This window comes from Rhipicephalus sanguineus, chromosome 3, assembly GCF_013339695.2.
Source record: "Rhipicephalus sanguineus isolate Rsan-2018 chromosome 3, BIME_Rsan_1.4, whole genome shotgun sequence".
NCBI lineage: Eukaryota > Metazoa > Arthropoda > Arachnida > Ixodida > Ixodidae > Rhipicephalus > Rhipicephalus sanguineus.
The window spans coordinates 189,091,771-189,103,095 of record NC_051178.1 but is presented as its reverse complement, the minus strand read 5'-3'; the positions used below and the strand labels follow the sequence as shown (position 1 = coordinate 189,103,095).

General features: G+C 45.5%; 1 protein-coding gene across 4 annotated transcripts in view; it reads left to right on the top strand.

Moving 5' to 3' along the window:
* Positions 1 to 8,569, top strand: part of LOC119387884 (uncharacterized) — a 27,062-nt gene extending 18,493 nt beyond the window's left edge. For 2 of the 4 annotated variants that reach the window (XM_037655446.2, XM_037655443.2), the window contains exons 5-6: positions 4,128 to 4,227; positions 8,096 to 8,521. In XM_037655446.2, coding sequence (XP_037511374.1) covers positions 4,128 to 4,227; positions 8,096 to 8,216 — 221 coding nt within the window. In that variant the 3' untranslated portion in view covers positions 8,217 to 8,521. Of the gene's footprint in view, positions 1 to 4,127; positions 4,228 to 8,095 lie in introns of all 4 variants that reach the window. The other 2 variants (XM_037655445.2, XM_049413723.1) reach the window with 2 other exon arrangements.
* Positions 8,570 to 11,325: the final 2,756 nt, after the last annotated feature.

Here is an 11,325-nt window from a genome sequence, read left to right as displayed (position 1 = left end):
CCGCCGGCCAGCGGGGTAGACTGAGAAAAAAATGCATAGTGGCTGCTTCCCTACTTCACAAAAATTATGATGATTTATAGCGTCGTGGATTCCTCGCAAGTGCAAATCTATTGGTTGCCAAGGAGGCCCATAAGGCCTCCATGATCCATTTCCTCAGGGTGTCAATAAAGTTAATTCTCTATCTTTCTGACGTTAAAGTATGTTATGAAGCATGGTGGGAGAGTGAAATAACGACCGGGAGTCACACAATGCGAATTGCGTAACTAGTGGGTCGTTTAAAGCTGCCAACCCATTACAAAGGGCTCAGCCATAGTTCATCGTCATCAGCCGTCGCACCAACAAAGTGCACATAATGCCTTAGAGATAGTACCTCGCTTCTCCGCAGAATGATGAATAGCGGCGTAGTGGGTGCTTCCCAACTTCACAAAAATTATGATGTGTGGTGTAGTGGATACGTTTCCAGTGTACTTGTATTAGCAGCCCCAAGCGAGTTTATAACCGGCTCTAGAAATGCCGCTCTTCCAGCTTTTGCTGTGACTGTGCTGCGCTTTCCGCGCAGGCCTGGCCTTTTTTACCTTAGTTACCTGCATGTATGCACCGGTCTGCTGGTAGGAACTGCTGGTAGGAATAATTGCTACAACGAAGCAAAACTTACCAAGAATTAACGAAAATGTCATCCCTGAAAAGCAAGAATAATGCACTGTTGAATAGTAAGGCCATGGAAATGGAAAAAAATGGATATAGAGATAACGTAAAATGTGGAAGATTTATTTATTTATTTATTTATTTATTTATTTATTTATTTATTTATTTATTTATTTATTTATTTATTTATTTATTTATTTATTTATCCGCACCATTAGCATCGCTGGCCAGACTTCGCTTCTCGGCCTCTGCGTGGCGCATCTGAATCTGAATGTACGTCAAAAGCATCCGAATAAATTGACTATTCCTACTACAAGAAAACCTTAAACGTCTATGTTTACCCCTCACAACACTAGAACAATATTAACTGCACCCATCCTTCAGGAATACCAAATTATACGAATTCGCTTGCCCAGCTGATGGCACCAATAAGGGCTAGAGTGTTCCTTCCCGCTTTATATTTTTGTGTTCATTGTATGATTGCATTACGAGTATTTATTGCAATTGACTGTGCTGAATTTATACTCAGCTTTTGTAACTGTTTTCAATTTTTTTTGCGTTGTATCTTTTGTGATGCCCATCCGCAAACATTCGGCTGAGGACAGCGGTACTGCAAAGAAGGAAATACAATCACCACAAGTGTAGACGTTAGACCATGTTGGTAAAGTACAGCAACGAATTTTCACCGCTCAAAACCAAACGACGACGTAGAAGGACGCAGCACGAATAAATAAATCTCGTCCTCATTGTAGCCACCTGCGGCGTTGCGCGCTGCTTAGATCATTGTGTCTTGTTTGATTCTGATTTCGTTCCTGTTTGAAAGCCGACGAACACGCGCTAAAAAAATATGGGTTAGTAAAGCCTCCGACCCGTGCATTTTGCAATCGTGTTCTCGCCACGATTTTAACCTCATTTTTCTTTACGTTTGACATATATTCCCGCTAAAGACGTAATACTTCATGTTATACTCCCCGAAATATTTTATAGCGAAAGAATTGAAGTTTAACTTCTTGGCTCCAAGTATTTATGGACTTTCTGAACACGATAAATAAACAGATACGCGATTCAGGGCTCGTTCCCACTTCCGACGCGCATTTAACTGTAGTAATATAGTCATGTGACCAAGTGCACCCCTTTTTCGTAAGATGATAAGCTCATCCGGCTTTCGGGACTTCTATCAAAATTATAATTATCGGGCTTATCATGATCATGTGTGTTGGCGTGCACGTCCAACCGAACATCGCTCTGACTGTGCAACTCTACTCCTCCACACGTCCTATTTTATTCTTTATTTTCTGTGTTTCCTTTCTCTGAGACCGCGGCTGATAAGCGCAGCACATAACGGCACAGTTAACAGGTCTCTCACTTCCGGTAACCATTTCATCTCTCTCATGCTTGCATGCAACTCGATGCTTTCCTTCACGTGGTCCTCCGTAATAACTCCTGTGAAGATTACGGAGGGCCATGACAACTCCTCTAAATAACTAGCCCACCTAAGAACCCTTGTCCTCTAAAGATAGACGATAGTGTGAAAAATTGAATCTGTTTTCACTGAGAATTTATTTTCTTTCTGAACTCTACTGTCGTTAATTTCGTGATCCAAAGTTCCATATTGGAAGGGGAAATGATGGTATTAGTTTCATTTTTAAATTTCGTGCCAAAACTTGAGCACCTGAATATAAGCCGGGTCTCACGAAATTCAGTATTTGTTTATTATTGCGATAGCAATTATATGGACAGTCTCGGCTGATTTTTGCCGTCGCCGGCCGCCGTCATTCACCGTATATGTATATGTGTACATATACATATAAAAGCCACAAAGAAAAATAGTTCAGAAAAACTTTCCGACGCGCGGAATCGAACAGGCGACCTCTCGCTTTCCAGCGAGCGTCGTCAGACTGTTACGCCACCACCAGTACCGTCTTTCCGCGCCTGCTAACGGCGAGCTATTTATATACACCATTTCCTTCGGCATGCTTTCTTATTCGCCACATAGATGGCACGATGTGCGCGCGTTGAGCGCTTTAAAGATCATCGCCCCGCTCCTGCGAACGCCGTTGGTCTTCGCCCTACAGGGCGTGGCCACCTTCGTGCGCTTATCTCGAGGAAAGAAGGGGGCGGCCGAAGGGTGGGTGGAGCGCGCGGTTGCATGTCCTGTGCTTTCCCCGCGATGTCCGCGCTGAAGCCACAGAGCGTACGAAGGTCACTTCGCAGCGGCCGCGTTTGCAAAAGGAGCGCGCTGTTCAAACAGAAATAAGTAACAACTGTGACAGTTCGCGCTCGTCTTGTGTGTACCTGTTCGTTCGTTTCGTGCGTCCTGCTTTATGTTTGAGCTGTGCTCTTCCAGTTTCGAGCTGTGACGCATGATAGTTCGCGCTCGTACTGTGTGCGTTCTTTTCGTGCGTCCTTTGGGCTCGAGCGACGCGCTGGCAATTTCGAGCTGCTTTCCGTTCTTCGTGTTACATTCCAATTTATTGCTATCGCATTCATTGCTTCGCCGTTGCGGCAAAACTGTAATTTTTTATTTATTTATTTATTTATTTATTTATTTATTTATTTATTTATTTATTTATTTATTTATTATAGTTACATTGACTCAATAAAATTTACTGAAACTTGCCCTGTTAATCTGCTGCTCCCTTAGGATTCAGTGTAATTCATTTTCACCAGTGGAGAAGTCTGTAGCTCTTAGCAATAAAATGCCGTCAGTATATATGACGTCAGGGCGAATTGATGCGGTAACCACAAGACTGCGTCGCCACCTGTGTTTTCTTCATGCACGTCTTCTCGCGGCAGGAGCGATGCTTTTGGTGTTTCGAAAGGGTTTACTAATACGAGACATAAATCGTCTTTGTCTTAAGTGTCCCTTTAAAAAGCCCCGAAGCAACCTCCGAAAATACGAACGAAGGACGAGCGCGTTATTCTCTCCTGACGTTTCCCGTCTTTTCGGCACAATTTGTGACGCCAGCGGTCTGTTCACGTGACGCCATGAGGAAACGAGTCTTCGATTGCTCTATATACGAGGGATATTACTTGTGAAATGTCTCCTACTCTGCTTTGACATGGAGGCGCACGACTGTTCTGCCTTGTTTCGCGTGACTATCATGCGGGATCAAGTGATTTCACTTCGCTTTGTGCGTTTTCGACTGCGCAAGCGAAGACGACAGCGTGTAGCCGAAAAGAGCGAAATCCTGATCGGCTCAACGCTTAGTGCTGACATTGTCCACGTGTTTTTAGGAAGTAGTATGTACATGGCGAGGAGGAAGATATATCGCCTATAGGAGGGTTAGTGAAGTCGAGAAAGAAACCACTCTCTCGTCTTAGAACTCAGAGTGGTTTAACCCTTACAAAAAATGAATCTCAAAATGAGTTTAGACAGTCTATAGACTGCCTAAATCCATTTTTGTAAGGGAAGGGTCCTTTAATGTGAAGTGTCATACTATAGTATCGATTTTCTAATAGTTTCTATTTTGTTTTCGCAGGTCCACATTTAGCGAGCATCCTGGCCTGGGTCTCGAGCGCTGCTGCAGCGGCCGTCCTACTCGCGGCGCTCGCTGTGCTGGCAGCGCGAAGAATACGCAGGTAATTGCACGACCAGCCTGCGTTTCGTGACTTTCATGAACTCAAATAGCTGTCGCTGTTTATCATTGTTTCTAAAACCTATGGCGCGTACTCACGATTGAAGTTGACGAGATTATAAACAAACACTTGATATAATAGGTAGGACGCCCAGGCGGGATAAACGAGTCGAGGGTGATAGACGAAATGAAAGGACAACAATGTAAGTACATCCAAAAATAGTCACAAACGGAGGTGTATAGACGCGAGCGTCACCGGAATGACAGAAGCATCCGAAGCGTCCGAAAAGCCAAATTTTTATTTTGTTATATAGTTGTGCTCTGCGTGCTATGAAAACAAGAATGCTTCGTATAGTGGGAAATATGTTTTTTTTCGGTAGTTTGAATGGATTGAAATTCTTACGCTCTATCTCACGCACTGAATGTTCTATCCCACGTTTCCAGGCTCTGCTATGCTAGCATCGCAGAAATGAAATGAATGGTTGAAATAACTTCTCGCAACCCACATTTGATTCCTATTTTAAAAGTTATCGTCCCATCGCTGCACCATTTATCAACTAGAGCACATTCAGAACGTAGGGAAGAACATGAGGCCACATGAGGTGGTGTATGGCGGTAGACGAATCTTGCATTGCAAATTGTTGCCGACACGGCTACAAGGCTACTGAATGGCTGCCGCGTTTGTGTTTCAACGGTTTGTTTTTGCGAAGCATAGAAGCTATGAGGGTGAGAAAAGAAAGAAAATTAGCAATGACAAAGTGAACGTGGACAAGAGGGGGCACGAGTTTGCGGAGCGCGAGCCCTTGAAAGCACCTGTACCTCTGCAGTGTCACACGTCACGCCGCCCTGAAAAGAATGACGCAAAGCGTCGGAATTCGCTAATGAATTTGGCGTAATTAATGAAGTTCAGTTGCACAACGGAACATCCATTCTTATGACTGCATAGTAGATTTTCACGACAACAAAGCAGTGCGTGACGTTTATTCTCTCTCTCCCTCTCTCTTTACATCGAAAGCTTTTATCAGATCACAACGGCAGTGGGGTAGATGTCCGCCGCCGCTGGTATCCGTAACCACTGTCGCGCGAAATAGAAAAAAATGAAATACATGAAAAAAAAATTGGCCGCGTATCTGCGTGCTTCGCTGCAAATGTCGTCTAAAGACGATAGAAGAGGCGCTGCGTGAGATATGGACGCCATCTGGCAATACGTCGAGAAGCATGAGTGCTGTGTTGCGGGCTGGTAGTCCCGGCACAGCAGCAGGCGAAGGCCGGCGGTGACCAACGCGACCGGCGGGGACGCCAGCCAGCCCGAACACGCGGTTTGGCGCGAAGCGCTGAAGCAGAAGAAACGTCCGCACTCAACGAGTACTCTCCACACACTCTTTTATTTACACGTCGCCTGGGTAAAACAGGAATGCCAGAGCGGCGCCCCATGGCATTCGTACAGTGCAGTACAGAACCGAAATCGAAACACAACAATGAGCTCGTGCAGAGGGCACGGAGGAAGGCAAGTTTCAGCGCAGTCGCATTTTCAGCGCATCTTAAGAAACTAGGGTCTTTAGAATTACGCATGTATGCATATTCTATTAAAGGAACACACCACCTAATACTTACCTAGTGATGTTGCGCCTGAGATATGCGTAATGTTTGCTTTTTGATCGACAATGTACACAAGCATGAACCTAGTCAGCCGTTCAAGATGGCTGGCCCTTGGGCAAGTGGTTCCCCGCCACGGTGGTCTAGTGGTTATGGTGCTCGACTGCTGACCCGAAGGTCGCGGGATCGAATCCCGGCCGCGGCGGCTGCATTTTCGATGGAGGCGAAAATGTTTGAGGCCCGTGTGCTTAGATTTAGGTGCACGTTAAAGAACCCCAGGTGGTCGAAATTTCCGGAGCCCTCCACTACGGCGTCTCTCATAATCATATCGTGGTTTTGGGACGTTAAACCCCAGACATTGATTGGGCAAGTGGTTCAACTTTGGCCGAGTGGCTGAATCGAGTGACGTGCCGACAAACAGAAAGACAGACCAAAATTTCTCCGTTTAAGTATCCCAAGAAGGACTATCGTCTTTAATATCCATGAACAGATGGGATTTGAACCAGGTCCCTCTGCGTGGCAGTGGAGTATTCTACCACAGAACCACGCTGGTGCTTGAAACTCCCTTGCAAAAAGACCCTATACATACGTCATGTCAGGCAAGGAATCGAGTTAACTTGAGTAAGTCGTGGCAGATAAGTAAAATAACAACCAGGCGTCACAGAATGCTAATTGCACAATGATTGTATGGTTTAAAGCTTCCCACCCACTACGAAGTGCTCAACCATAATTCTTCGTCATCAGCCACATGCAGCATCAACAACGTGCTCATGATACCTTACAGACGTGTAGCGGGTACCTCGCTTATCCGCAGAAAGACGAATAATGGCATAGTGGGTGCTTCCCTACTTCACAAAAATCATGATTTGTGGCGTAGTGGATACCTTGCATGTGTACTTGTATTAGTTTCCCTAAGAGTATTTATTTATTTATTTATTTATTTATTTATTTATTTTGAATACATACAAAACACGAAGACACAGAGGAAATAGAGAGAGAACAGGCTGACAACTGCCACCTAAATGGGGCACAACGCCTGCCTGCTCATTTGGGAAAGGGGAAACATAGAGGAAAGGAAGATAGGGGGGAAAGAAAGAGGAAACAAAATTGGAAAGAAAACAAGACAAATAACACAGACGTGAACACAACTAAGTGGTCACATGGAAAAATATTTATAAGCGCGGACTCTAGAAAGGCCGCTCTTCCAGCTTTCGCTGGACTGTGCTGCGCGCTCCGCGCAGGCCTGGCGTTTTTTATATATATCTTTTGGTCACTGTCGTGTGTATTGATTGATTTATTGCACAGAGAATTTGCCCTCTCCTAAGTGAAGGTGAGGTGGCGTGTGTAGGTATCTTGCTATAGGGGTTCCCTGTGGTGCATAAAATGCACATTTACTGCGTTAAATCAGTCGGTACAGTGGCGCACATCGGTGTATTCCGTGTTTATTCCGTACACGTACCTCATACGCTGTCGTGGTTTTACAGAAACTCTTCCTTTAACAGCGACAGCCGTGTGAGATCATAACAATAGCCGATTTTGGTGGCGTAGTTGTCCGCCGTCGCCGTCGGTGTCTGTAACCGCTATCGCGTCAATTGCGAGAAAAAGAAATACCAGGATTGAGCGGGATTTGAACCCGGGCACTCTGCGTGACAGTCGAATATTCGATCACAGAGCTACGCCGGTGCTTGGGAGTTCTTCGTAAAAATACCCCATACAGGCGTCAAGTCGGGCAAGAAATCACGTGAACAGGTGTGGTGCACTATACCGTGTTAGAAGAGTAAAATGTCAACCAGGCGTCACGCAATGCGAACTGCGTAACGAGTGGGTCGCTTAAAGTTTCCCACCCATTACAAAGGGCTTGGCCATAACTCGTCATCGTCATCAGCCACAGCATCAACAAAGTGCGCATACTTTCTTACAGATATGTGTAGCGGGTACTTCGCTTCTCCGCAGAATGACGAATAATAGCATAGTGGGTGCTTCCCTACTTCGCAAAAATTGTGATGTTCTATGGCGTAGTGGGTCCCTTGCAAGTGTATACATAGCAGTTGCCCCAAGTGGATTTACAACGGGCTCTAGAAAGACCACTTTTCTCGCTTTCGCTGTGACTGTGCTGCGTGTTCCACGCATGCCTTGCGTTTTTTAAACCCCAGTGCAGTGGTCTTGCGTCGAGGGTCAAGTGGCCATGGTTATGCGCCGCGCTGCATTGCAGCTCACTTGGTATCAGTGTGCTCAATTATACGGCCGTTTCATAAATGTTTGTGTACCATCTGCAGGACGGCTGGATCCACGCTTCTCGAGAGTACCCAAGACGACGACGGTTTGGAGGAGCAAAATGTCTCGAGGAGGAGCTCCTTCATCACCATGACGTTACCAGCATGCTCTCAGCTAGCATAACCAATATGTCTAACCACTTGTTCACGTTTCTTACGTGGTATTGCGTGTAGCGGAACTCCGTTTAATTCAATGCACTGGTGACAATCAACTTCTAGGAAGTCTTGTTGCATTTATATCGCCTGTTAACACACTTAACTTAAACATGACATGACTGAATACCAATGCGTAAGATTATATACAAAGACTGAAAGCGAGACGAGCTTTTACAACAGTGCGGTCGGTCTAACAGAGCAAGAAAGAGGAAAGCAGAGCACAAGGGTACGGGATAAGCACTAATCATAATGATGATGACGATACCTTTTCAATGGCATTAACTCAATATAGTCCAATGCAGCTGATGGAAGAGGAGGAGAAGAAATAAACTCTATTGTGGCGACAACGCACGTTACTCTAATTGAGTGGTATCCTCATTCCAGGAAACCATGGCCCTATGTTATGTAATTAAAGAAACAATAATTATAATGATAAATAATCCCGTAGCGTTTGCATATGCATCTTCTGTTCTGTCCTCATCTTCCTCATTCTATTAGGCCAAATACGATTGAGCCGGTCTTTGGGCAGACTTGAGAATGCACAACACCTGCGATGTATTAAAACAGGCCACGTCGCGTTTTAAACCGAGTAGCAACGTGGCCTTCTCTATAAGCTCTAGGCATCCGATTTCTGAGTGAATGATTTTGAACTACTTAAGAGCAAGCGGTGTCGATGACGCGCATCGTTTAGAAATGTGACACCACGGGGTCATGACGAGAGACAATGTAAATCGTTATTGTTTGCGCACTGATAGAACACTGCGTATGAGCTTTATATAGTGCGGGCAATATTCTTACGACATAACATCACACTTTACATACCAGGCTAACAAAGCACCCAATTCATGAACATAATTTGCAGCTGGACGAATGCGTAGAAAACACGGCGTATTTGTGAGTTGCGAGTAGTGCTTGATACGTAAGAGTTGATGACAACTTGTTTTTTACTTTCATGAGCCTTCTTCGCCGTGGCAGGTTCCACAGAACTTGATTTTCAGTGCTCACAATCTTTTAGGGACAGGCATGATTGGGCGTATTTCCTGCATTCTTCTGCAACCGGGGGTAAGTCGGGGGGGGGGGGGGGGGGGGCTGGAATTAAGGTGGTAACTTCGGGTCCTTAAGCACGTCCGCATGTCCGAAGTCCATCGCTGAGCTCAGATCGCTTTCGTGGCTACACTTAGCTCTATCATTTCTCAATAGGGGATAATCATAATGCTTGGTGATCCGGCAACACTGGGCGCGTCCGCCATTTTTTGTTGGGCGCCGTCGCGGAATCGTCTGCTAGCGTCTCCATAAGGAGAGGCCAAGGAGAGGCTGAGTCGCAGTCGTTGGCGAAGCTTTCGCATAAAAGAAAATGCGGCAGTTTCTTCCGTCATCCAGCGCCGAACGGTCAGCGGACCTCACTGGGCTGCCACAAATCGACGAGAACTCAATATAGGAGCTCTGCGCGCTTAAAAACTCATCCGGACGGCAGCTGCAAGAGGCGCACCGCTTCGCAAAGCCGATCTGCTGTTCTCAAGTGGCGGGCGCTTCCGATCTGAGGTAGGCGTTCAGGAAAAGTGTTCGTTGCAGAGGAGATGTGACTGTCAAACTTCTAAGATAGCCTTGCACTGTAACAAATCTCCATCGTATTTCCACTGCGATTTTATACACGTGTTATAAACAGTCGTCAGGTATCGACACCACGTTACTTCTGCGCGACCTGTGCAACGTTGTGCTGCTTTCCTCGGCTCATTTATTTAGCCAAAAGTGTCTCTACACCCTCCACAGTCGCGTGTGTCATAGTTTGTTCGAAATAAACAAGGCATGGACATGTGCATGAGCGGTGCGCCGCAAACCAAACACAAATACTGATCGCGCGTTTCAACTGTATACAAAAAGAGCGACCCGAGTAACGCTCGTTTACTGCACACTGGTTGTTTATAATGTTTCGTGGTCGCAGTCTATCACGCGGATTTAGTACTGTTCTGGTTTTCTGGAACGCTATACGTGTGCGTTCATCGACATATATTTTTAAAATATTGCGCTCTTTGCTTTCGCATGCCACGGATGCGTGCATAACCGCGCGCTATTGCGAAGAGCATGCGAGGGCCCGCGATCAGCGGAAAGATGAGTGCTGTGATCTACCGATCTACCTAAAGGTAGCATATACAGTAACTCTAGATCTACCGAATAAACAGCTCCATCTACTGCACGGCTCCGTAGCTCTTCGCTCCGTGTTCGCAGCGCACGCTGACCGAAGAAAGCAGAAGAAAAATAAAAGGAGATGGATAAGGGGGTGCAAAGTGAAGGGCAGACGCGGCATGCGTACTATATGTACTTCGGCGCACACTGCCTTACGAAGGAAGCTTTCAGAGATCCCTGTTGGAATCTTTGCGCCGATCGAGTCTCGTGCGGCGGCACTGATTTACCGCGGACGCGCGCAGCAGCGTCTGTGGCATTGCCTACACACGTTTATATACGTAAATCATTGCCTTCGTCGATCTGCAAACCGACAAGCTAATGTTGATCAATCATGCTCTCTCGAGCGTGTGCGATGTCGGCCGTCTCTTTTAAAACGCATATGTTGTAATAGGTTGTTCTGTAAGCCTAGCTTACTTTGCAGGCGAACAACTAAATTGCACGAAGAAATATAAGAACTGAGGTTGAAGAGCGCTTTTGCGCGCGCCAATCATTTATGAACCAAAGCACAGTGCCGATCTTGTTGGCAAAACAAGTTCGCGTCGGCACATTCTTTTTAAATGCTAAGCATTTCTTAGCGAACCTCAGGCACTTTCGCCGTTTCTATCTATCTATCTATCTATCTATCTATCTATCTATCTATCTATCTATCTATCTATCTATCTATCTATCTATCTATCTATCTATCTATCTATCTATCTATCTATCTATCTATCTATCTATCTATCTATCTATCTATCTATCTATCTATCTATCTATCTATCTATCTATCTATCTATCTATCTATCTATCTATCTATCTATCTATCTATCTATCTATCTATCTATCTATCTATCTATCTATCTATCCGCCTACGTCTGGGCGCTCTCCTGGTCGTCTCCATAACTTGTTATATG